Source organism: Rhinatrema bivittatum, chromosome 8 (assembly GCF_901001135.1).
Source record: "Rhinatrema bivittatum chromosome 8, aRhiBiv1.1, whole genome shotgun sequence".
Lineage (NCBI taxonomy): Eukaryota > Metazoa > Chordata > Amphibia > Gymnophiona > Rhinatrematidae > Rhinatrema > Rhinatrema bivittatum.
Window position 1 is genome coordinate 177,966,073 of NC_042622.1, and position 27,037 is coordinate 177,993,109.

Consider the following 27,037-nt stretch of genomic DNA (forward strand, 5'->3'; position numbering starts at 1 on the left):
ATCAAGGCCAGGAGAATTTCCAATTTTGAGGGTCTTAACTGTCAGAATCTTACAAGTAATTATTACACTATCTAAAAATTGTTGTTGGTCATTTGTAATCTTAGGTAAGGAAACCGAAGCCAAATATGTATCTATATCAGCCTCTGCTATTTTACTATTTGAACAATATAAGTTAGCATAAAATTGAGAGAAGCAAGTTCTGATATCAGCAGTGCTTATAACAATGGTATCCTCTGCATTTTTAACTTTTACTTCATGACTATGGACCATTAAAGATTTCAACCTTCTAGCAAAATATCTGACAGCCTTATTTCCTCCATCAAAATAAATTTGTTGGGACAGTTCTAACTGGTATACTATGGAGTCATCGTCAAGTGCATTTACTTGGTCTCTAGTTGTATTTAGGTTCTGTAATACCAAAGATGCTTTGTGAATGTTAGCCAAAGTGTTGATCTTCTCTATATGATCCTTCTTAACTTTCTCTTTTGATTTTTGTCTAAAAGAAGCATGAGATATCAACTTTCCTCATATAACAGCTTTGAAACATTCCCATACAACAACCGGAGAAACAGAACCTTGATTAATACAGAAGTACTCCTGCATGTCTATATTTGAGTGCAGAAAGATTCTTCCTTTAATAAATGTTCATTCAGACGCCAATATCTTTTGCCAATATCATAATTTGTAAATTGTAGATTGATCCACACAGGAGCATGATCCGTCCAGGTAATACTTTCGGGCGCAGAGTTTTCCACGGCTCTATGCTCATCTCGCGTATTGCGGCATATCAGTTGTATATGACCCAATACAATCGGAATCTTTTCAAGCAGTTGCAGGAGTTTGGGGAATCCCTCCCGGAGCAGCTTCAAGATCAGCTGAATTCCATCATCAAAAAAGGCTTTGATGCAGGGAGGCATGAAGTCAGGTTGGCTTATGACATTTTTGATACAGCGTCCCGATTATCAGCAACTGGAATAAGTGCGAGACGTTGGGCTTGGCTAAAGTCCTCGGATTTACGCCCAGAGGTTCAAGACCGTTTGGCTGATCTTCCCTTGCGAGAAGAAGATCCAGGGGATGATGGCACAGCTGAAGGATCATAATGAAACACTCCGACAGCTCTCCGCTGCTCATGCTGAGTTTTCTGCCTCTTCCAAATGACCGTTTAGACGGGAGGCGAAGAGACCAGCTTACAAAGCCCGAAGATACTATCCTCCACCTGCGCGGTCTCATCTCTCCAGGTCGTTCCAAAAGCCTCCACTATGACAACCCAGGACTCGGAAGACACAGCCTCCTGTGCAACTTAGTCCTGCCTCAGGGTTTTGATTCCCCACTAGAGAGCGATTGTCATCCCCCTCTGCCATCCCTGCCTGTCGGCAGCCGGCTCTGCCACCTCACCACCATGTGGCTAAAGGTCACCACGGATCGGTGGGTCCAGTCGGTCGTAGCTCAAGGTTACCATCTAAACTTCCTCTCCATTCCGTCGGACTCTCCACCTCGGCCGGGGTGGACCTCCTCCGACCACTCTCATCTTCTGCAGGGAGAAATAGCTTCTCTCCTGCAAGCTAATTCTATAGAACCAGTTTCTCCTTCACAGAGGGGATAGGGCTTCTACTCCCGATACTTCTTAATACCAAAAAAGACAGGAGGCATTCGCCCCATATTGGACATTTGTGCCTTAAACATCTTCGGAAAGAGAAGTTTCGGATGGTAACCTTAGGCTCCTTACTACCGCTTCTCCAACAAGGGGATTGACTTTGCTCTCTATTTATTTATTTTATTTTATTTATTTTTAATTTTTATATACCGAGGTTCTTATAGAGACTATAAATCACTCCGGTTTACATATAACGATAAACTGCCCAACAGAGATAAGGGGGCTTTACATAGAACAGTGGTACATATGGAACATTATAACTGGATGACAATTTAACATAATGATAATAAATAATATAGAATAGTTTTACTTGTAATTAATAAAATTATGTAATATAAACTGTATAATTTAAATATTTAACTTGGATATAGTCCTTAAAGTCCTTAACTTGGATATAGTTCTTAAAGACGCGTACATGCACATAGCAATTACGCCATCTCACAGAAAGTACCTCCAGTTTCTTGTCTGAAGCCAACACTTCCAATACAGTGTACTTCCATTCGGCCTTGCATCAGCCCCTCGTGTCTTCACGAGATGCTTGGCAGTAGTAGCCACATATTTAAGACGACTAGGCACTCACATCCATCCTTATCTAGACAACTGGTTACTGAGTGCTCGGTCACTGGAAGAGGTTCTTCACTCCCTTCATCTTATAGTGCGGCTGCTACTCTCCTTGGGATTTCTAATCAATTATCAGAAGTCCCATCTGCTTCCGTCTCAAATCCTTTCCTTTATTGGAGTGGATCTCGACACAATCCAAGCAAAGGCTTTTCTTCCCAGGGACCGAGCTCATACGCTGGCGGTGCTGGCGCGTACTATACAGTCTCGCCGAACCACGACAGCTTGGCATGTCCTCGTCTTGCTGGGAAATATGGTGTCTTCGGACCATGTTACTCCAATGGCTCGCCTTGCCATGAGAGTAACGCAGTGGACATTAAAATCCCAGTGGTCACAGGCACATCATTCAATGTCCAACATTGTCCATGTCACCAGACAGCTTCACCTCTCACTGGCGTGGTGGATCCAGGAGTCCTACCTGCTCAAAGGACTATTGTTTCAAGCTCCAGAACCTCAGATAATCTTAAAAAACGATGCTTCCACTCTAGGTTGGGGAGCGCATGTCAACCACCTGCAGACTCAGGGAACCTGGTTGGCAGAGGAGTCACAACATCAAATAAATTTTTTGGAGCTGCGAGCGATCCGATATGCTCTCTGGGCATTCAGGGATTGTTTGTCCAACAAAACAATCCTAATCCAAACGGACAACCAGGTACCAATGTGGTACATCAACAAGCAGGGTGGAACCAGTTCCTACCTCTTATGTCAGGAAGTAGCTCAAATTTGGGCCTTAGCTGTCTCTCATGCCATGTTATTGAGAGCGACCTTCCTGGCGGGTGTGGACAATGTTCTAGCTGACAAACTCAGTCGAACATTTCAGCCCCACGAGTGGTCCCTGAACCCCGTGGTGGCGGATCAGATATTTCAGAAGTGGGGGTATCAGAGCATTGACCTCTTTGTATCGGTTCACAATCGCAAGGTGGAGAACTTCTGCTCCCTACATCGCAGTCAAAATAAACTCCACCGAGAGATGCCTTCGCCCGCTCCTGCGCAACAGGTCTCCTATATGCCTACCCACCACTTCCTCTCATCAGCAGGATTTTCGTGAAGCTACGCCGGGACAAGGGCCTCATGATTCTCTTAGCCCCCTACTGGCTGCATCAGGTATGGTTTCCCATCCTTAGCGACCTCTCAGTGCATCTGCAGATTCGGCGGCACGAACCCGACCCTGATATCACAGAAGAGCGGACAGTTGAGCCATCCCAACCTTCAGACCTTGTCATGGACAGCTTGGATGTTGAAAGGCTAATTCTGCAGCCGCTCAATCTCTCGGACTCTGTATCCCAGGTCCTGATAGCTTCACGAAAGCCTTCTACTAGAAAAATCTTACATTCAAAATGGAAAAGATTCTCAGTGTGGTACGATGCAAAGGAGTTAGACCCTTCTACCTGCCCCACAACTCAGTTTTTGGACTACCTCTGGCACCTCTTGGAGTCGGGTTTACAAACTTCCTCCATTAGAGTGCATGCCAGTGCAGTGGCTGCCTTCCATCGGGGTACAGGGGATGTCTCTATTTCAACACAACCCTTAGTGCGCTTTATGAAAGGCTTGCTTCACCTCAAGCCCCCTCTCCGTCCCGCGGCCCCTGCTTGGGACCTTAATGTGGTATTAGCGCGTCTTATGAAACCTCCGTTTGAGCCTCTGCATTCCTGTGACTTACTACATCTCACTTGGAAGGTGCTTTTCCTTCTTGCTTTGACGTCTGCTCGCAGGATCAATGAGCTACAGGCGCTGGTTACTTACTCCCCTTACACAAAATTTCTTCATGATCGGGTGGTCTTTCACACTTGTCCTAAATTTCTTCCGAAAGTAGTCTCTGACTTTCATTAAATCAATCCATAGTCTTGCCTACTTTCTTTCCAAAACACCACTCACATCCAGGTGAGCGGGCTCTGCATTCCTTGGACTGCAAACGTGCGCTAGCCTTTTATTTGGAACGCACTGCAAGCCATAGGAAGTCCACCCAGCTATTTGTCTCCTTTGATAAAATTAAGCTGGGAATCCCGGTGGGAAAGCAGACCCTGTCCTCCTGGCTGAGGATTGTATTTCTTCCTGCTACCAACAAGCAGGCCTTCCGCTACAGGGACACGTTAAAGCGCACTCTATTAGAGCAATGGCAACGTCGGTAGCAAATCTTTGGTCTGTACCTCTTGCTGACATCTGCAGGGCTGCTACTTGGAGTTCACTCCAAACCTTCACAGCCCGTTATTGCCTGGGCAAAGCTGGCGCACAAGATTCTCTTTTTGGCCAGTTGGTTCTGTGCAATCTGTTCTCAGCTTAGTACCCAACTTCCTACAATGGCCTGCTGGGATTTTCAGGCTGCCCGTTCTCCAAAAATCGCCCCTGTTGTGCTTGTTGCACGTCTTTGGGTGTTTTTGGTACATGCGCGGGCATCCTCAGCTCGTTATTCACCCATATGTGAGGACTACCATCCTGCTTGTCCTGTGAGAAAGCAGAGTTGCTTACCTGTAACAGGTGTTCTCACAGTACAGCAGGATGTTAGCCCTCACGAAACCCACCCGCCATCCCGCTGAGTTGGGTACTCTTGCGATTTGTTTTATTTTTCGCACATACTTTTTACTATACACGAGACTGAAGGGGGACCTCTACTGAATGCAGGGTTAGTGCCATGCTGGGCATGCCCAGTAGGTGCCAGTCAAAGTTCTAGAAACTTTGACAGAAGTGTTCCGTGATTGGGCTCCATCCTATGATGTCACACATATGTGAAAACTAACATCCTGTTGTCCTGTGAGAACACCTGTTACAGGTAAGCAACATTTGCTTTCCCTTACAATTCTATGAAAAGTAAATCCCAGTGTCTCCTTAGTCAAAGCAAGGCAATTCCCTCCAGTACCAGGCATTTTGTGAAGTAAAACAAAACCCTACAAAAAAAAGTCAACATATAATCTATATAGCAAATCTTCTATACCACAACAGTACCAATTCCCAGGATTCAAACAACCTTACCTATGCATAGGCAACACTGCAAATATTACACTAGGCCTTAGAACACCAATACTCCTCCTGAGGAAAAAATAAGCCAGACTGCTACACATTTCTAAACACTAACAGAATCCTTCACCTCGATCACACACACAGCAAACGTTACTGAAACTAGAAATATAATCATAGCAAAAAAAACCCAAATTGAAATCCCAAGAAGCCAGACTTTGCATGCAGTGCAACACTGAAGAAAAAAAAATACATTTCCTTTTATAGTGCGCAAAATACTGACATCATATAGATGCACATTCTCAAAGCTGATATATTGCAATCACTAAACTAGAAATAAAATGCATTTATTTCTACCTTTGTTGTCTGGTCCTGGTTTCTCTTTCCTCTCCTCAGTTTTCTCCTGACTTTTCCAGGGTCTCCTTGCTACACACAGGCACACGCCTCTTTTTGGACTACTGCGGGATGGGTCCGTGGTGGCCCGGTTGCGTGGACTCATGTTTTTGGGCCACCCTAGGATGGGGTCCACAGGGTCCTGCTACATCGTGACCTCCTTTTTAACTTTGGTCACTACAGGATGGCAGCCTTACTGCCCATCCTTTGGTCACCAGTTAGCACTTGGGCAGACCCAAGCCCAAACTGGGTGGGCCATGGCTACACCATGGGCCCTACCGGGTGAGGAGACAGTAGCAGTGGCTACATTGGAGGGGGCATTGGCACCCCCTAATGGATGGATAATAAAGAGGAAAGTTGCCCTGTACCTGCATCACTGATATGCAAACTTGAGCTCAGCCCATTTCCCTCCCTATACGCTCCAGCTCTCTCTCTCTCTCTCTCTTTGGGAATTGAGCTTTGCCCTTCTCTTTCCCTGTACTCTCCAGCCTGCCCCCCTCTCTCTCTGTATTGTCCAATCATTCTCTATTACCACATATGGAAATGTGGCTGCACTCTCTCTCAATAGAGAATCCACTGACTACTACCACAGAGTTACAACCAAGCTCCACATGCACTGTCCTGAGTGGCATGGCCATCGGCTAGTTAGGTAAAATGAGATACATTAAATAAAAATTGTTTGGGCCTCATTTAGGAGTCAGAGTCCCTTATTTCATTGTACAGCCCATGTAGGTCAGAGGGGTGCTTATAAAGCCTTTTGGAAGGTGCTGTCTCTAGCAAGTATTTTATGTAGGTTTAACAAACTGTATCACAAAATGAGCAGAACAATGTGAGGGGTATCCATCAAAAATGTGCTTAAAATAATATACATATACCATAAGTTCCAATTCATGCATGATAGATTAGCAGCTTACAGAACACCTACATATTTCAAATTCATAGATGCATTATGAAGGACTGCATTGCTGTGTTCCAGTTTTAGTTCATGTGAATGTCAAACTGCTGAATGTCATCCAGTCAAGGATCCAAACAGCTGACTAGCCTATTGTACTTTTTGACTCGTAATCAGTTCTGTTGCTAGACTGTACTAACTGAATCTCACTAACTTTAACAGTAAATTTGATCTGGGTTGGGGGAACTTTTTTTTTCCAGGAAGCCGAAGAAATGCACATCAAGGCAATCCAGATTAAAGAACAACTTCTTGGCCAAGAGGATTATGAGGTCGCCTTGTCTGTCGGACATCTAGCTTCTTTGTACAACTATGACATGAATCAGTATGAGAATGCTGAAAAGCTTTACCTGAGATCAATAGCAATTGGTAGGTAACCTAGGAGATGTCTTCTGCTCTTCTGAAGCATGGCACCAAAAGGGGATAGTGTCTGGGAAGAGCGTATTATCTCTTTTGAGAGTATATTGATGAAAACTGAATCTGGGAGCTGCTGGTGCAAGGCCTTGTATTATGCATCCAGGCAGATTAATTTGCAGACCAATAAAGTACACAGCAGAAAGAGAAAACTTCCACTTTAAGTGGAATGATGGTACTTTAAAACTTCAAATTTTTTGTGTGTATGTGTGTGTGTGTAAAATGTTAAACGAAACCACACCTGTGACCCTGAAATGTTGCAAAAGACCTTACGATCAATAATATTTTCCTAGCCTGTAGCAGATGGACTCAAAACAAATGGGTATAGTGTGCTCGTGCTAGCAGTTGGAGACGGATCTGACGTCAGCACGGGTACATATACCCCCACAGGAAGTGAAGCAATTCAGTAATTTCCGTCTCCAAAGCAGTTTGGAGCTACCCACGCTCGCTGAGCGTGTTTTCCAAATTCTATCGACTAAATTCTTAGAAGAAATCTACTGAAGACGAGCCCCGCACTCCTGTGGTGATACCAGGCGGTCACTCACCCAGTTGAGTTTCCCGAGCTGACTTCCGTGGTCCCTCGGAGGTAGGAGCCTCGGTCCGGTGGCCGGTTCGTGGCAGGGACTCAGCCCCCGAGTGAGAAGGGCTCGGGTGCGGCTTGGCCCCCGAGCGGTTCGGGCACGGCCTAGAGGCAGCGGGTGCACTTCCTTATGCGCGGCGGTTGAAGGTAATCTCCCCCCGCAGCCGGAGACCGCCCGGGTCGCAGCCGGGAAGCGCCGAAGACAAGGTAAGGCGTACATCTTTACTTGGTCTCCGAGGAAGTGTGGATTCACTGGGCCTGCCTACGAGGCCGCCCGCCTGGGAGGTCGCCATTTTTTGCCTGCCTACTTCTCCTTTCTAATTAAGCGCTTTGTGCTTGCTGAACGCCCGTTGTGAGCGCACGCGATAGGCGCCCGTTGTGAGCGCACGCGATAGGCGCCCGTTGTGAGCGCACGTTTTTGGCGCACGCTACTAGGATACGCGCACATATGCTAAGACGCCCGATTATAGGCGCACATTTATGAGACACCGGCTATAGGCGCACGTTTATATAAGACGCCTGCTATAGGCACACATTTATATAAGACGCCCGTTCATAGGCGCACTGTTCATAGGACGCCCGTTCATAGGCGCACGTTTCTATAAGACACCCATTCCCTGTACGTACCAGGATCAGTCCAGACTGCTGGGTTATGCCTCCCGTCCAGCAGATGGAGTCAGAGAGAAACTGAAAAGGCACCACTCATATACCCTGGTGCGCCCCCTGCGATCCTTCAGTATATCTCTGACTCCAGCAGATGAGAGAGCATAACCTGCGGTCCTGATCTCCTGTAAATTGGGAGGGGGTTTTCCCTATCAGGTTTGACTTACGATTTTCTGAGGAATCCTGTGACTGGATCAATTTAATTACAGGCCTAGTTTAACACTGTTATTTTCTGAGGAATCCTGTGACTGGATCAATTTAATTACAGGCCTAGTTTAACACTGTTATTTTCTAAGGAATCCTGTGACTGGATCAATTTAATTACAGGCCTAGTTTAACACTGTTAATAGGAGCAGTAGCAGGCAAGGCAGGGCACTGCCCTACAGCCTTTTCCCGGAGTTTCTCTCTGCCCTGCCCAGTGAGAGGAGGGGAGAATTAATCGGTGGGCCGGTCACTCTCCCTCTCCGCCTCCTGAGAAGTTTAATTCCTCGGAGAAGTTAGATGGGTATGCTACACCCTCTGCAGGCTCCATTGTATAATTGAATTGTGAGGTTTTTCATAGCTGCCGGTAGCAGCGCTATACACGTTTCAAAAAAAAACAAAAAAAAAAACGAGGTAATTTATTTTTACTCTGCCTGCCTTACTCACTGTGGTCTCCGGAAGGGGTGGCTTGTCACCCGGCCCCTTTTCGCGCCGTTTTTTCTTCTTAAAAAAAAAAAAAAAAAATGCCCAGAGGGTCAGTTTGTACTGCATGTGGGGAGCCGGGCCGCCTGCTCTCCCGCGAGGGCCTTTGCTCCCGGTGCCTTCCCGGGGGTGAGGGCTCCTCGCGGGGGCCAGCCGTGGCCGGGAGCTCTCCCTCACCGCGACTTGGGGCTCGGGCAGCGTCGGGCAAAACGCGGCAGTCCTCGCTGCCGGTATGAGGGAAAATTCGGCGGCCATTTTAGAAGTGCCTGATTGCGATGCCGTTTCGTCGGAGGAGGGAGAGGACCTCCCACCGCTGTCCCCACCGGACCTTAGCCCCCACAGACCCCGCGGTTTATCGGGGCTTCTAGATTTGCCACCTATGGGAGCCAAGGGAGGTTCTTTAAAAAGACCTCATCCATTTACCTCACAATTTGTTCTTTTGCTCCATAAGGCCTATATGGAGGCCGAAGCTGAATGGGAGCAGGGTGCTCCTGCCCCAGATAAAGGTGGCAAAATTTCTACTAACTTGGGAGGGGATCCAAATCCAGACCCTCCTCCTCCTCCTCCTCCTCCTCCTCCTCCTCCTCCTCCTAAACCTTTACGGCATATAGCTCCGGACCCTATTTCACCGGACCCACCCGTTCCAGATTCTGGTACGGAGGTGGGGGGTACGGACCCAGCTGACCCAGTTGAAGGGGACGATCCTCTCATTCTTCGGTTATTTCATAAAGAAGAATTAGATCCCTTGATCATTCATGTTCTTCAAGAACTAAGAATTCCGGTACCCCAGATTGAAACAAATTCCCAGCCAGGGGATTTTGAGTTAGACGGGCTTGCACACCCTCACATGCTTTTCCTTTTCACAATAAACTGTTTCAGCTTGTATCCAAGGAATGGGATAATCCGGAGGCTACTCTGAGTCAGCCGCGCTATGGATAAGCTTTACCCACTCCCTGCTGATTCTTTGGAGCTCCTTAGGGTGCCAAAGGTGGATTCGGCGGTCACTGCCATGGCAAAACATACCACCATCCCCGTAACTGGGGGTACGGCCCTTAAGGATCTTCAAGATCGGAAGTTGGAGATGTTGCTTAAGCGAATCTTTGAGGTTTCAGCATTGGGAGTACGGGCGGCCGTTTGCAGTTGTATGGTACAAAGGGCTACCCTTCACTGGGTACAACAGATGTTGACATCTCAGGATCTGCCTCCGGGGGAAGCTGAGCAAGCAAACCGCATAGAATCCGCGGTGGCCTACGCCGCGGATGCCTTCTATGATCTCCTCCGCACTTCGGCACGGTCTATGTCTTCAGCAGTGTCTGCACGGCGGTTACTCTGGCTGCGTCACTGGGCAGCAGACTCTTCCTCCAAGGCCCAACTCGGTTCCTTTCCTTTTCGGGGCAAACTATTATTTGGCACCGAGTTAGAAGACCTTATTCGATCTTTGGGGGAGAATAAGGTGTTCAAGTTGCCAGAGGACAAGCCGAGATTTTTTCGTACTTCGGGTAACTTTCACGGGCGATTTCGCGGGCAGCGCCGTTTTCGATCGGGGAGGGGTTCCTCTTACGCTTCAAGACAGCCGTCTACGCGTTCCCAAGCATGGACTCCTTCCTTTAGTGGTAGAAGGCCAGCCCGCGCAGGGGCGTCTCATACCTTCGCCACCTCTAAGGCGGCTCAATGAAGGGACGCAGGTCCATTCCTCCGTCCCGGAGGTCGGAGGACGACTCTCTTACTTTCGGGAGGAATGGGCCGCAATTACCACCGACCAATGGGTCCTCGACATTATAACTCACGGATACGCCTTAGATTTTGCACGGCCCCTGCGCGATTTGTTCCTTATCTCTCCCAGCGGTTCTCTGGTAAAACAACAGCGGATTGCTCAAACCCTGCAGCGGTTGCAGGCGATGGGAGCCATAGTGCCAGTACCGCCCGCCGAACAACGCACAGGCCGTTATTCCATCTATTTCATCGTTCCCAAAAAGGAGGGCACATTCCGCCCTATTCTGGATCTCAAGCGGGTCAACAAGGCATTGCGCATTCCGCGGTTTCGGATGGAATCCCTGCGCTCAGTCATCGCTGCGGTCCACAAAGGAGAGTATTTGGCTTCCTTAGATCTCACAGAGGCTTACTTGCACATAGGAATACAAGAGTTCCATCAACGATTTCTCCGCTTTATGGTCCTGGGATCTCATTTCCAGTTCTGTGCCCTTCCGTTCGGACTGGCGACCGCTCCGAGAGTATTCACCAAGGTAATGGTGGTGGTGGCAGCGAGCCTCCGGAGGGACGGAGTATTGGTCCACCCGTATTTGGACGACTGGCTCATTCGGGCAAAATCGCGTCGTCTCTGCGAGGTCGCAATTCAGACAGTACTCCACCGACTACACTCCTTGGGTTGGGTAGTCAATTATCCCAAGAGCCAACTGATTCCCTCCCAGAGTTTGGAATTTCTGGGCGCCTCGTTCGATACAAGAGTGGGAAAAGTTTTCCTGCCGCAGGCAAGGATGGAGCGTCTGATGGCGCACGTTCGTCGTCTCCTAGCCCTTCCCTTGCCAGTGGTATGGGATTATTTACAGGTTCTTGGTTATATGGCGTCCACCCTGGATTTGGTTCCGTGGTCTTTTGCGCATATGCGGCCCCTACAGAGGGCGCTTCTGTCGCGTTGGGATCCCAAATCAGAGGAGTTTCAGATATCTTTGCCACTCCTACACCCAGCAAGGACCAGTCTGCAATGGTGGTTGGATCCGGTCCACTTGCTCCAAGGCATCGATTTGGAACCACCCCAATGGATCATTGTCACGACCGATGCCAGTCTGACGGGGTGGGGAGCAGTCTGTCAGTCTCAATCCGCTCAGGGACGTTGGACGCTTTCTCAGGCCAAGTGGTCTATCAATCGTTTGGAAACCAGGGCGGTTCGCCTAGCGTTACAGCACTTCCTGCCTTTGATTCGGAACAGAGCGGTTCGGGTTTTGTCCGACAATGCAACCACGGTGGCGTATATAAATCAGCAAGGCGGTACAAGGAGTCTTCCGGTAGCAACCGAAGCCAGCCAACTGATGGATTGGGCAGAGGAGCACCTGTCTCGGATTGCTGCGTCGCACATCGCCGGAGTCGACAACATTCAAGCAGACTATCTCAGCCGGCAGCGATTAGATCCGGGAGAGTGGGAACTATCTCCCGAGGCACTCAGACTCATCTGTCACCGGTGGGGGACCCCCCGGTTGGACCTCATGGCGACTCGTTCGAATGCCAAGGCGGTTCGCTTCTTCAGTCGCAGAAGGGAACACTGGTCGGAAGGCGTGGACGCGCTAGTTCTTCCCTGGCCCGCGCAAGTTCTTCTGTACGTGTTTCCACCGTGGCCATTGGTGGGAAAAATATTGCGTCGAATCGAATCCCACGCAGGACCCGTCGTTCTGGTAGCTCCGGAGTGGCCAAGGAGGCCATGGTTCGCCGACCTCATCAACCTAGCGGTGGACGGCCCCTTGCGTCTCGGTCATCTGCCTCGTCTCCTACGGCAGGGTCCAGTATTTTTCGACCAGGCCGATCGCTTTTGTCTAGCGGCTTGGCTTATGAGAGGCGGCAATTGAGAAAGAGGGGATATTCTGAGTCGGTCATTACTACTCTTCTACAGGCTCGGAAGCCCTCTACCTCGGTTGCTTATGTCAGGGTATGGAAAGTTTTTGACTCTTGGTGCCAGGGTTTGAAAGTGTCGTCACGGCAGGCTACGGTCTCTCATATTCTGGCTTTTTTGCAAGAAGGTCTAAAGAAAGGTTTGTCCTATAATTCTCTTCGTGTGCAGGTGGCAGCCTTAGGCTGTTACCGCGGTAAACTTGACGGACTTTCCATTGCCATGCACCCGGACGTTGCACGATTTTTAAAAGGAGTTAAACATTTGCGACCTCCGGTACGCCCTATCTATCCTTCTTGGAGTTTAAATTTGGTTCTCCGGGGTCTATGTACTTCTCCGTTTGAACCGCTACGAAGGGCTACTCTCAAAGATCTCACTCTCAAAACAGTTTTTCTCGTCGCTATTTGTTCTGCTCGCAGAATCTCTGAACTTCAGGCGTTATCCTGTAGAGAACTTTTTCTCCGTATTTCTGACTCGGGGGGTTTCTCTGCGTACCGTTCCTTCCTTTTTGCCTAAGGTAGTTTCCGCCTTTCACGTCAACCAGACTGTGGACCTACCGGCCTTTGCGGTGGATGGTGCTGAGGTGTCTCGGCACCCGGAGCTTCGCAGGTTGGATGTTCGAAGGACACTCTTACGGTACCTGGACATTACCAACCCTTTTCGGTTGTCTGATCATCTTTTTGTCTTGTGGAATGGTCCAAAGAAAGGCAATAAAGCTTCCAAGGCTACTATAGCCCACTGGTTGAAGGAGGCGATTGTTTCTACTTACATTTCTCAAGGTCGCGCCGTTCCGGACGGTCTTAAGGCTCATTCTCTGCGTTCCCAAGCGGCGTCTTGGGCTGAGAGTGGTTTTATTTCCTCTCAGGAAATTTGCCGGGCGGCTACTTGGAAGTCGTTGCACACTTTTGCTAGACATTACCGATTGGACGTCCGCGCTCCGCCGGTAGACTCGTTTGGCAGTGGTGTGCTTCGTGCGGGACTGTCAGGATCCCACCCCGTTTAGGGCAGCTTGGGTACTTCCCAGCAGTCTGGACTGATCCTGGTACGTACAGGGAAAGGAAAATTATGTTCTTACCTGATAATTTTCATTCCTGTAGTACCAAGGATCAGTCCAGACACCCGCCCATGTCAGTGCAGAGTCCCGCGTCTGTCGTGTTTCCTTTTCAGATTCCATTGTTTTTTCCGAGCACTTGTTCTATTTTTCATATGGTTATGTTTCATGGCTTTTGCCTGGTTTCCTCGTTTTCCACATGTTCATATTTATCTTGATCTAGTCACAGAGAGTTGCCATGCCATTGTTCCTAAATTCATACTGCTTTGTTATGGATTATACTGAAGGATCGCAGGGGGCGCACCAGGGTATATGAGTGGTGCCTTTTCAGTTTCTCTCTGACTCCATCTGCTGGACGGGAGGCATAACCCAGCAGTCTGGACTGATCCTTGGTACTACAGGAACGAAAATTATCAGGTAAGAACATAATTTTCCTTTTATAGGCGCACGTTATAAGGCGCCCGTTCATAGGCGCAGGCTGTTACGTGCCTGTGTTAGGCGCACATTGTAGGACGACACCGCATTTGAGGCAAATGGAGCGTAAGAAGGCCTCTGCGGCTGCAGAGCTGGCACCCCCAGAATCAGGCATAAACGCTCTAAGCCTCTGCTCAGCATGCAATCTTAGAGCCACACAGAGCGAGGAAGCAGACTCCCTATGTGCCCAATGTGAGGAAGCCATGGTAGTCCCAGGACAGGACCAACCCCAGCTCAGCGGTTCCTTAGAGAACACTCCGGACTTAGCAAGCCGCGGCGAGCAGCCAGGGAATCCGAGAGATCTGGTATCCCTGCGGCCAGATCTGGCTTCGCTTTCCTGGGTGGAATTGTTTAAGGGGATTCACGCCTTTGTCCAAATGCAGTCTGCTCCTCGAATGGGTCTTTCCGTCCCGGTTGATCCGGTCCCTGGACCCTCGAGACCTAGGCGCAGCCATTTCACCACCCGACAGCCCCAATCATGGGGATTCGGATTATTCACAGGTGAGGAGCCCTCCGAAGAGCATGAACTTCCCTCGGAGAAAGAACCATATCGGACCATGAGACGCTTCTTTCGGAGAGAAGATCTGCGGGGCCTGGTCTCACAATGCTTATCGGAGCTGGCCATTCCAGGCCAGGACCCCCCAGGGGTCCCGGTACAGAACCCTCTGCTAGAGGGCCTGCGCCAAACGGCTCACCACTTTCCCCTCCTACAAGCAGCACAGCAGCTAATCGAGCTGGAATGGAAGGCACTGGAGGCCTCATTCAAAGGGGGTCGGGCCTTGTCGGGCATATACCCTCTAGATCCGACGACCAAGGAACTGCTGGCGTGCCCCAGGGTAGACGCCATAATTAACGCAATTGTGAAACGCACCACCATTCCGGTGGAGGGGGGAGCGGCTCTCAAGGATGCGCATGACCGATGCATGGACACCATTCTGAAACAAGCCTTTGAGGTAGCAGCCATGTCCCTTCGAATCGCGACTTGCTGCACCGTGGTGACGCGCTCCTGTTTATCACAGGCAAGAAATAACACCCCGGGAGAAGGCATGGAATCGGCTCTCGCATTTCTCACAGACGCAGCCTCCGACCTCGTCCGTACGGCAGCCAAGGGAGTGTCCTCCTCAGTGGCAGCCAGAAGACAGCTTTGGCTACGCAATTGGGCAGCCGACTCGTCCTCCAAGACTCGACTCACAAGAATGCCCTTTAAGGGTTCCCTACTGTTTGGCAGCGACCTTGAGAATTGGGCTACTAAATGGGGTGCTTCTCCGTTACCCCGTCTACCAGAAGACAGGTCAAGGAGGAACCAGCATTCTGTTTCTAGACCATCCAGAGGTAGAAACTCGCAGCGCTTCAACCCTTACCGGTCTCGCTATCAGGCACCTCGTTCTCAGGCCAGGAATCAGCCCTTTCGGGCTAAGCACACCAAGAAGAGGACCGGCCCGGGTTCTGGCCCCGGCCGTAACCCACAATGACAATCAGCCGACCCATCCGAGGGTAGCAGCCATAGGGGGCAGGCTAACCCTCTTCTACCGCAGGTGGGTCGAGATCACTTCGGACCAGTGGGTCCTCACCATCATCCGGGAAGGATATTACCTGGATTTCTTTCGGCTTCCGCCGAACAAGTTTGTGGAATCTCCTTGTTCGCCACTCAAGGCAGTGGCACTAGAAGTGACCTTACAGAGGCTCCTGGCCCTAAAAGCCATAATCCCAGTACCTGCGGAAGAGGTACCTTCTGGGCATTATTCCATTTATTTCATAGTACCCAAGAAGGAGGGCACCTTTAGGCCCGTTCTGGACCTCAAGTCAGTCAACTGACACCTACGGGTCCCCAGCTTTCGCATGGAAACTCTACGGTCTGTCAAGAATTCGGTACAGCCAGGGGAGTTTCTCACCTCCCTAGATCTGTCAGAAGCCTACCTGCATATCCCAATCCATCGGGATCATCAGCGCTATTTACGCTTCAAAGTCCTGAATCAGCACTTCCAGTTCCGGGCCTTACCCTTCGGGTTAGCCACCGCGCCACGGATCTTTACCAAGGTAACAGTTGTAGTGGCAGCGGCACTCAGGAAGGAAGGAATCCTCGTCCATCCCTACCTGGACGATTGGCTGATCAGGTCAAAGTCACTGGAAGAGAGTCACCGGGCAACCAACAGAGTTATAGCTCTTCTGGAAAGCCTAGGATGGGTAGTCAACATAAAGAAGAGTTCCCTACAGCCATCCCAGTTGCTGGAATACCTAGGGGTCCAATTCGACACCCAGGAAGACAAGGTCAGTCTGACCTCCAAGAGAAAGTCAAAACTCCGGTCTCATCTGCAGGTCTTGCTGAGCGCCAGCCGGCCCACAGCTCAAGATTATCTCCAAGTCCTCGGCCTCATGGCATCCACCCTGGAGGTGGTGCCATGGGCGCGGGCTCATATGAGACCATTGCAATGCGCCCTTCTATCTCAGTGGAGTCCACGATCACAGGACTCCACCATACACCTGCCTCTACCAGCCAGAGTGCGGAAGCAACTACGCTGGTGGTTACAGCCCGGCCACTTGAGCCGGGGGTCAAGAATGTCCTCCCCAACCTGGATTCTGCTCACCACAGATGCCAGCCTGAACGGATGGGGAGCGCACTGCAAGGAGCTCACCGTCCAAGGACGGTGGACCAGAGGAGAGTCAAGATGGAATATCAACCGACTAGAGGCACGGGCAGTCAGGCTAGCGTGCCTGCGATTTGCCCACAGACTTCGCGACAGAGCGGTCAGAGTGATGTCAGACAACGCCACCACAGTGGCATACATCAATCGACAGGGCGTCACCAGAAGCCAACAGGTGTCCCTAGAAATAACTCCCCTGATGATTTGGGCAGAGGCCAATCTTCAGGACATTTCCGCCGTACACATCGCCGGGAAGGACAACACTGCAGCAGACTTCCTCAGCAGAGAAAGCCTAAACCCGGGAGAATGGCAGCTGTCACCCACAGCCTTTCAGATAATTGTGGATCATTGGGGAACGCCAGCCATGGACCTATTAGCAGACAGGTCCAATGCTCAAGTTCCCAGATATTTCAGCCGCAGGCGGGATCCTTGAGCTCAGGGGATCGATGCCCTGGTACAGCCGTGGCCTCAGGGGATCCTACTATATGCATTTCCTCCATGGCCCCTGTTGGGCGCCATTATTCACAGGATTCAGCGACACAGAGGTCTAGTTCTTCTAGTGGCCCCGGACTGGCCAAGAAGACCCTGGTACGCAGACATGAGAAGACTACTGGCAGGGAATCCTCTACCTCTGCCTCCATATCGGGACCTGCTACGGCAAGGCCCCATCCTCCACGAGGATCCAGCTCAATTCTCTCTTACGGTCTGGCCATTGAGAGGGCTAGACTGAAGAAAAGAGGATACTCAGAGCCGGTGATAGATACACTCCTCCGAGCACGCAAGTTCTCCACATCACTAACATATATCAGGATCTGGAGAATCTTTGAAGCTTGGTGCGATTCTCACAGCACCAATTCGCATACCGCACAGATTCCTATCATTTTGGACTTCCTGCAAGATGGACTTCAGAAGGGTCTCTCCCTCAGCTCCATCAAGGTACAGGTAGCAGCGCTGTCTTGCTACGGTCCCAGACGTGACGGCAAATCCATTGCCCAGCACCCAGACGTTTCACGCTTCCTGAAAGGAGTCAAACACATTCGCCCGCCACTGAAGTGGCCAGTGCCCTTGTGGAACCTTAACCTGGTATTGGAATTTCTAGCGGGATCAGCGTTCAGGCCCCTTCAAGGCCTGTCTCTCCATTTGTTAACCTTGAAGATGGTGTTCTTGCTGGCTGTGTGTTCAGCACGCCGCATCTCAGAGCTACAAGCACTATCCTGTCGTGATCCATTTCTTAGAATCACTCCAGAGGCTATCCATCTTCGCACAGTTCCTTCCTTTTTACCCAAAGTGGTCTCCCACTTTCACCTCAACCAAACCATATCCTTGCCTACCACGGAAGGTTTGAAGAAATCGGAAGAAGGTCGAATACTAAGTCATCTCGACATCGGCAGACTGCTGTCCAGATATCTGGAAATGTCAGAAGCAGTACGAAAGACGGACCACCTGTTCGTCCTGCACAGCGGGAAGAAGCAAGGGGAAGCGGCCTCACGGCCGACCATCACCCGCTGGATTAAAGAAGTTATCAAGGCAGCCTACGTAGAGGCAGGAAAACCACCACCTCTACAGGTCAAGGCTCATTCTACCAGAGCACAATCAGCCTCTTGGGCAGAATCTAAGCTGCTGTCGCCTGCGGAGATATGCAAAGCGGCGACGTGGTCCTCCCTCCATACCTTCTCCAGATTCTACCGTCTGGACGTTCAGGCCAGGGAGGACACAGCATTTGTGAGGGCAATCCTAAACGGTCCTCGGGCAGCCTCCCGCCCAGTCTGGGAGTAGCTTTTGTACATCCCATTTGTTTTGAGTCCATCTGCTACACGCTAGGAAATGTTAAGATTACTTACCTGGTAATCTCCTTTTCCTTAGTGTATGCAGATGGACTCAGCATCCCGCCCGGCTGCCGGTATACATGGGGATTCGCTGACTCACGGTAAGCCATGTTTTGCTTATAATAGGGCTTCCACCCTGCCGGGTGTCGACGCCTTCCGGTTGAGAACACTGGCGGTCTCCAGCTACCATCAATTGGTCAGGGTAATCCTGTTGATTAATCGATCGGTCAGTACACATATGGCTATAACAGCTTTTGCAAGGAAGATTACTGAATTGCTTCACTTCCTGTGGGGGTATATGTACCCGTGCTGACGTCGGATCCGTCTCCAACTGCTAGCACGAGCACACTATACCCATTTGTTTTGAATCCATCTGCATACACTAAGGAAAAGGAGATTACCAGGTAAGTAATCTTAACATTACTCGCTACCAGGTAACAGAAAACAGCTTTTACTTTTTAAGTTCATAAAACTGAGATTCTTTAAAGAGATCCCTGCAACCTTTGGGAGCAATCATATTCAAAATGGCGTCACAAGTTACAGCACACGCTGGTATCTTTCTTATCCTTTTTGATAAAGTCGCTATACCATGTAGACTGTCTTCTTGAATCACTACATTGGCTCCCTATCTCTTTCCACATAGAGTTAAAGCTCTGCAGCTCTTCACTATCTCTCATCTTGCACTGCATTCATCAGGGAAGTCACTCCTATCTATAACCTTCCCACCACTAATTCTCAGCTCCATGCCTGCCACCTGGCTGCAATCTATGCTTAGAATATACTTCCTGAGTTGGTGTACCATGCTCCCTCTCTCGTGCCATCTTTTTGAGGCTCGCTTTTTAAATCTTAATACATGATTTATCCCCTTTACAGCCTTATTATATTTTAACCATTTTCTTAATAAAAGAAATTCCTAAAGTCCCTTTTGCCCTGTATGTTTCTTGATTAGGTTGTAAGCTCTACAGAGCAGGGACTATTGTATGATTTTATACAGTTACATACATCAACTAGTGCTATAGAAGTAATAAGTAGTAGAGTTATGTGGTTGGTCGTGTAATCTTGCTATATTTAAAAGGCTTGTGTCTATCTGCTTTCCCCTCACTTCTTTGTGGCTAAGGCTCTTTTATATTCACGTTTCCTTTTTTGAATTAAGTTTCTGTTTTTGTCTGCACCACTTCAGCAGGAAGGCCATCCCCATGCGTCCACCATATTCTCTTGGACAAAATTATCTGCTGCAAGCTGAAAGTGGCAGAGCTGAGTATCTTGGTCCACTGGCTACATCCATTCTTTGTTCACAAACAGTCTTCTAATTCCCTACTTACACTGATTTCATCTCTGCTCTTTCCGTTTAGTGTTAATGTATTGAGCTGTGTCAAATGCAAACATATTATAATACCATCTTCCTTTTCTTTGCTTTTTAGGGAAAAAACTCTTTGGAGAAGGTTATAGTGGACTAGAATATGATTACAGAGGCCTCATTAAACTGTACAACTCTATTGGCAATTATGAGAAAGTCTATGAGTACCACAATATACTGGCCAATTGGAACCGGTTGCGAGATCGACAGTTTTCTGTTACAGATGCCCTGGAGGATGTAAACAGCAGCCCTCAGTCCACTGAAGAAGTGGTCCAGTCTTTTCTGATGTCTCAGACCGTCGAAGGACAGAGCTGCTGAGGAACTCTGATCAATTATCCAATTACATTTTTCTCAGATTACCGGGAGAAAATTCATACTGTGAAATTTAAAAGAAACCATGAAGTTTTCCAGGGGTGGAATTTTGCATTGAGACACTGGTCCAGTTCATCAAAAACTTCTGAGCTACTCGCCAGGGTGGTTCTCATCTCGTCGAGTGCACACATGGATGAATGCTTGTCGTCTGCCCACATCTACCTTAGCTCCCTTTTTCTATTTAACATTCAAGATACCAGAATACCTTTTACAGGTTTTTTTGGGGTTTTTGGTTTGTTTTTTTTTTGGCAATGCCTGCAAGAAGACCCTCAATAAAACCACTTAAGAGTTTAAAAAGAGTTGCATTTTTATTGTAAATGTAATTCAGTATCTTATTGATTCAGGCAAATAATTCATCCATACATTGATGTATAATATAGCATGCTTACACCGGACAAGGCTCTAATGGACAAAATGCAGATTTATTTATTTTTTTTTTTCTAACCAGACATTACCTTCAGTACTGCAGTTTATCTGGTTGTAGTAGACACATTTTGGGCTGTTGCAGGCATTAATAGGGTTTTTATGATGGCAGGGAGGGTAAGAATAGCAGCTACAGAAATCAAATTTCTCCAGCCTCCGTAAGCTGTAGTTAACCCTCTTGACAGCAGACATAGCTGTTCTGGTGAGTGTTCTGAATTATTTTAAATGGGCAAGTTGAAAGTACTGGGTATGTCTTCACCAGCCAAACATTTAAAAGCAGCAGAACTCCTTTTTTTATTTTATTTTTTTAAGTGGTTTATTATTTCAGAAATGTTCAGTTATACAAATATAATCATAATAGTGCAACAAACATACACTGTATAAAAGTATAAACCACATTTCAGTTGTAAACATCACTCAGTTCTCTACAGAAAAGCATATTATAAATTATACCTTTTATATTCATTATACTTGTTTTGGTTTTTTTTATTATCGTACAAATGAGCCAACCCCAAAAACAGTGGAACTCTTTTTGTAGTGAATTTCCTGATGTCTTATCCACTGACCTACAAAGGAAGGAAAGAATCTTGTTGTAATGCAATAGTTGCTTATTACTTTTAATTGCTTGTTAGCACGGGTCCTTTTCATGAAAACAGCTTTTTTAAAGAAGGCATTTGATCCATTTCACAGTCTATTTTTTTTTTAACTGCAAGCAGAGCACAATACCTAAGTGGTACTAAAGACATAAATTATATACATGCCTTTTATTCCATGTAGTACGGATCTAGAGGACCTTGCCTGTTACTGCTACAGTAAATTTGCTGAGGCTGATGGTTTTTTTCCCCTCCCTTGGAAAATTAGTTCAATATAAAAAGTTTCCACTGGACTTAAAAAGGCAAGGAAATCTGTTCTAATTAATTGTAACACACAATACCTTTGTTTTTACTGATCAAGAACTTCAAAAAAGAACCAGCAGATTTACTGATTATCTTCAGCAATAAATGTCCTATTTTCTTGGACTCCAAAGTGACTTTAAATGCAGCGTTGGTGCAAAGCAACTTCTCAGAACTAACCTGCTTCTAATTTCTCAAGTAACTTTGCCTCCTTGGTTTCCCTCAGCTCAGTCATACCCTCTCTCCTACTCAAAGCCCCTTAAATGTAGCCAGCTCAGCTTGGTTGTGTCTGTTACAACTGGTGTATCCTATATTGAGGAAAAGACATTTGTGAAGTGGGTTCTTGTATGCAGAGCACAGGCATGTTCTGTTGAAGGGATGTGCCAGCTTCGTGTTCACTGTCTTCAAGGGCATTTTTATCATGGAGCACATGATTCTGTGGGTCGGTGTTTTGCTGGAAATAGCACAAGGGTTTTCTGACCAGCAATGTTAGTTTCCGTTGGTACAGTGGAAGTGCTATAAGATATTTTGCATAACAGAAGCAAGTAAATCAAAAGTGGACATTCATGCTAGAGGGCTTATATGGACCAGTGGCTTTAATTTAATCATTTCTGCCCCTGCATACAGGTTTTCCATGTAGCATTTCATTTACATACATGTATGATGATCAGTGATAATTCAAAGCTTATAGTCATGTAATGGATGCAACACTAGGTGTGAGTGTGCTTCAGTGGCAGGTTTGGTGTATCATTTACTCAGTAGGGTTTTCTGAAGTACTTTATTAAACATAAAAAAAATCTCAACGCTGTAAGCAGCATTAGGAATGTGTCAAGTATCTGCAGCTTTCTGTCTCTGTAAATGAGTTTGGACCCCGAAAGGCAGTGGTAACATCTGTATTTTGGTGGCTTGCTTTTCAGTTCAGTTTTTATGTTTCTAGATCTCTGGAGATGCCAAACTGCCTGAACAGTTTTCAGGGGGTTGGTGAAAGTCCCCTTCTGCCCTTTTTTTTTTTTTTTGGGGGGGGGGGGGGGGAACCTGATGAAAGTGCAAATCATATTTTCTGATCTCTTATGAAAACAAATCTATTAAATGTCAGTTGGCAGTTCTTCGAAAGTTGGTAATGGACGGTGATGCATGTCCTATTAAAATTGTTCTTTTATGGTAGTTTAGCAATTCTTGAAAGTGGCTGTCCAGCAAACACAATGTAGTGCAAAGCTCTGTGTGGTTCTTTTAACAGATGACATCAAACAATAGAGGGGCAAAGTTTGATGTCCACTGCTGGCAGAATCTTCCCGGGTCCTAATGCATTTCTACTGGGAAGCTGGTTAGCTGGGAAAGGATGTTGTTGGATTTTGTTTTAAACCAGTCAACTGAGCAGATCTGAATTGCAGGCAGTGTAGCATCCTGAAGAGTTCTCATCATTGGAGGCCTGGTGTAAAGTGCAGTTATTAGGCTAAACAAGACCTATTTTCTTTTGGGGAGTAGAGGCTTTAAAAGCCTCTTTTAAAAATACACCACTATCCTGGCAGTGAGTTTGTCTGCTGCTCAGTGGCTCAAACAGCATGTACTGCAGTGCACAGGGCATATTTTTCTGTTTCCTGATTTTAAACAAACTCCTTAATGGGAGAATAGAGAAACTAGAACGTTAATTAGGCTATTTCTTTTTTTTTTTTTTAAAGAAAATGGGAAGCTTTTGAAAGCATTCCTCATTACATATGCTTCTCTTTCTTCCAAAGAGGAAGGTGGCATCCCTCTTCTCCCTCCGCCTTCTTATTAAAGTATCCACACTTGAAGCAGCTCTGACCAGTGTGTCACAGATGTCCATGTCTGTCCATGCTGGTAGTGGATTGCTCCATGCACTGTCTTGAAAGTCTTGTGAGATCATTGCTAATATGGACCAATGGGGGATGCCAGTCTGCATGGCACCCTATGTGACATTCTTCACAATGTATCTGTTCCCAGGGGAGCTATGTAAAGTATTTCCAGAAAGCAGAAAAGTCAGTCTCCAAGTCGGATAAGGCACCTGCCAGGTGATAATCTGAGTAATCTTTGAATTGTCTTTCTCACTAATTTGTCTTAATTTTTTTTTTTAATCTAATTAAATTAGTTAAGTTTCACCAGAAGGGTCATTGCAATGGAAACCAACTTTGGAAAGGGTTTGGTATCCCAGTTTTATGTATCTAGAATGTATTCGTATATTTATTTTATTTTTGTACCTTTAATGGATGGATTTCCATTGTTTGAATGTTTGACCTTGGGACTGCCACACTGCAATGACTGACCTTGGTTTACAGTGTTACTAAAAGGTTAGGAGCTACCAGTTCTGTTGCTACAATTAGCATCTCTTTGCTTCTGCTCTATCAAGAAAGATAAAAGAAAAACAAAGCTTGCCAAAAGTGAGCCAAAAACAGCAAAATCTTTTATATTGTAAATTTAGTTTTGTGCATGTTGAGGGGAAAAAAGGAAATTAATTATATATCAGCCTAAATCGCCTGCTTTACTTGCATTTTTGTCTCTGGTGCAACAGCAGAGATATGAAAATAGAAGTCACAGGATTTGCCTCATCTCCTGAGGTATCTCCTGAAGAGAAGCTGTAGCTGAATCTTTACTTCATTTTGCATATATTGTGCTGCTGCCACACAGTAATTAGTAAATATAAACCATTCCTGTTTGTCACTAGAATTTCAAAGCAGTGTTCAAATCTAAAACGGAGAGATGTGTGCACATATGCACTATACTATACACAATATAGCAAGTCTAAGCAACACTAAAAAAAAATCTATTGTTATTAACCTCGGGTTTTCATTTGTGCGTGAGAAGAAAGAAGAAAAATGTGGCGCTTTCTTGTTTTCATTATTTGTTAATTTTTGGCTATGCAAGAACTTGCCTCAGTGGCATGACTTGAAGGCTGTTTGCAAAGGCTAAAAGAGTGTGTGTGTGTGCGTGTGTAGAGAGAACCAAATTAACATTTTTAGAAGGGAAATCATTGCAAAAAATGATGGATTGGAAAACCAAGAGCTGTTGAAGGTCCTTGAACTTTCACCAAAACAACTCCTAACAGTTTAACTCCAAACATGTTTTGTAGATATGACATATAAAATCTCAGTTCTGTTTTATAAAATTAAAAGCCCTTTATAATTCTAATGATTGGATAATCTGGGATTGTGAGGGGTTTTAATTTTTTTTTTGGAGGGGAAAGGGGGTTTACAAGTAATTTTTTCCTTTAAACTCCCCTCCCCCCAGTCATTTGGAACATTAATTCTCTTGTGCAGAGAACCCAACACATGAATGTTTGTGAGCATGTTGTGTTTCGTAGGATGCAAAAGAGGGCACCTGATCTTGCCTTATCCTGAAACAAACTGAACAGTGCCCCAAACATGAGCAAAACTGTGGGGAAAGTTTCACTTGATTGGATTATACTTGGAGGTAGAATGTTTAGCGTACATTACAACCTTGATGCGGAGGTTCAAGATTTGTTTGCCTGTGGAGGAGATGGTATATTTTATTATTCAGCTGTTACTGTTTAGTATTTAATTTTACATATAACTGGCAGTGATTAATGACAAATCTTGACTGTATTGTGCTTCGTATAGGTTAAAAATGCAAATGGCCTTTTACTCTCTAATTCGTGGCCATTGAGGAGACCTTGCTGGTAGTGATGGGTAGTCCAGAGGAAGGCTTGACTGGAGGCCAGACTGGCTGCATGCTGCCTATCCAGTGGGAAGAGGCCCTGGAGAGGAGCAGAGAATGCCTAGTAAATTAGTACATGGGATTTAAGTGCAGCTTGATTTTTATTCCAGACTTGCTGTCCCTCCTGGTCCACCGCCAACCTTTCATTTTCTGGTTCTCCTACCTCTGCATTGCCTATCCGATTTTTGTCATCGGACCTCAGGAATGTTTTAGACAGTTAAATAAATAAATAAATGCTTCCCTTGAAATAAATGATACCAAGGTGGGCAGTCTAGGCTCTGAACAGTAACTCATTGCAGTCTTTGGTATCTGTAGCATGAGTGGCCTTAGGCAGTTTGTTGAAATGCCCTTTTAAAAAACAAATTTTAAGATGAAAAAAGTATATATGTGTCTATGTATATGTGTATATATATATATGTGTGTGTATGTATAGATATATATATTATATACAGCCACCCACATATACACCCACATATACAGATATATAAAAGCTTGGTTTGTGGTGCACAAGTTCAGTGTTGGATCACAGGTACTATTTGTGTAACAAAGCAGTGTTACTATGGATGAGTAAACAGTTTTATATTTTGATTCTGATTTTATGTTGTGGGAAAGCAAAATCATACATATTACCAGGATCTGTGCTATTTTCTTTGATACTTTATTGAACTGAATTACAGGTGGGTTGTAACATGTTAACTGTTGTAACAAGATGTAATTTGAATTGTTTAAAATGCATTCCCTCACTCAAACAAAGTGCTCGATTGGGACTTCCCTCTAATTGTGCCATGCTAACCCATAGGATTTAAAGACCATTCATGTTAAAAATTTACCTCTCACCCTACCTGTGCACAGATAGCAGTGCCCAACATCACTTGTAACCATCAAACCATCCCAAAATGTTTGTAACCAGCATTGTAATATTCTGTAAGTGTACTGAGAAACATTCATTATTGATCTAATAAATAGTGTTGCTGCTCTTGCTGTAGTTTGCTTGAAATCTAGTTGTAATTATGTTTTCAGGCAGACTTTGTCTCATTTTCTAGCATGTCTGTTTCAGAGTCTTGGCAGTAGAAGTCGGAGCTGAGTCTGCAATGTAATGTCTGGTTTCCCTGTATGTCTGGACAATTGCCTTGCACAAGTCGCACTATACAGATTTATTTTCTCTTGAAGGGGGAACGTTTGGACCTCTGTAATAGTGTATGTATAATATAGTAGATGAGGGTAGCTAAGGGACATTGGCCCCACCCAATCTGCCCAGTTGTCTTCCTCTTTCTTTTTCTACCATTTTGGGTTGATGAGCATAAAACTTCCCATACTTAAAACTAAACCCCAGCTCTGCCCTCCTTGTCATACCCAGCCTCTCAATCACTACCCTCCATATCTGTTAAAATGTCACTGCCACCAGTATGACAATTGCAGGACTTATCTTGCCCTCTAGTTTTTTATTTTGGGTTGTCTTTTTTTTTTTTTTTTTTTTTTTTTCTTTTTGGAGGGTGGGGTGGGAGAGCTGGGGTTTGGAGGCCAGCAGTTTTTCCCCTGCTCTTTTTTTTTTTTTTTTTTTGGACTTTCTAGATCAGTTGGACCCACGGTTGGGAATCTGATGTCAATAGCATTCATTTGCAACTAGCTGGATATCCTCCCTGCCCCCTCCCCATTTTCTATACCCTCCCAACTCACTCAATCCTCTGGCAGTCTTCAGCCAGAGGCTACGTGCTAGGTCTGCTTCTGGAAGCCCTGCAGTCATGGCCCCAAATGCGACTGCTAGGTGTTGCTATTGAATGAT

At 46.5% G+C, this 27,037-nt stretch overlaps 1 protein-coding gene across 3 annotated transcripts in view; it reads left to right on the forward strand.

The window, feature by feature from the left end:
• The window catches only part of APPBP2 (amyloid beta precursor protein binding protein 2), a 189,870-nt gene extending 163,631 nt beyond the window's left edge, over positions 1-26,239 (forward strand). For all 3 annotated transcript variants that reach the window (XM_029611625.1, XM_029611626.1, XM_029611627.1), the window contains 2 exons: positions 6,770-6,935; positions 19,941-26,239. In XM_029611625.1, coding sequence (XP_029467485.1) covers positions 6,770-6,935; positions 19,941-20,194 — 420 coding nt within the window. In that variant the 3' untranslated portion in view covers positions 20,195-26,239. The remainder of the gene's footprint in view (positions 1-6,769; positions 6,936-19,940) is intronic.
• The last annotated feature ends 798 nt before the right edge of the window (positions 26,240-27,037 follow it).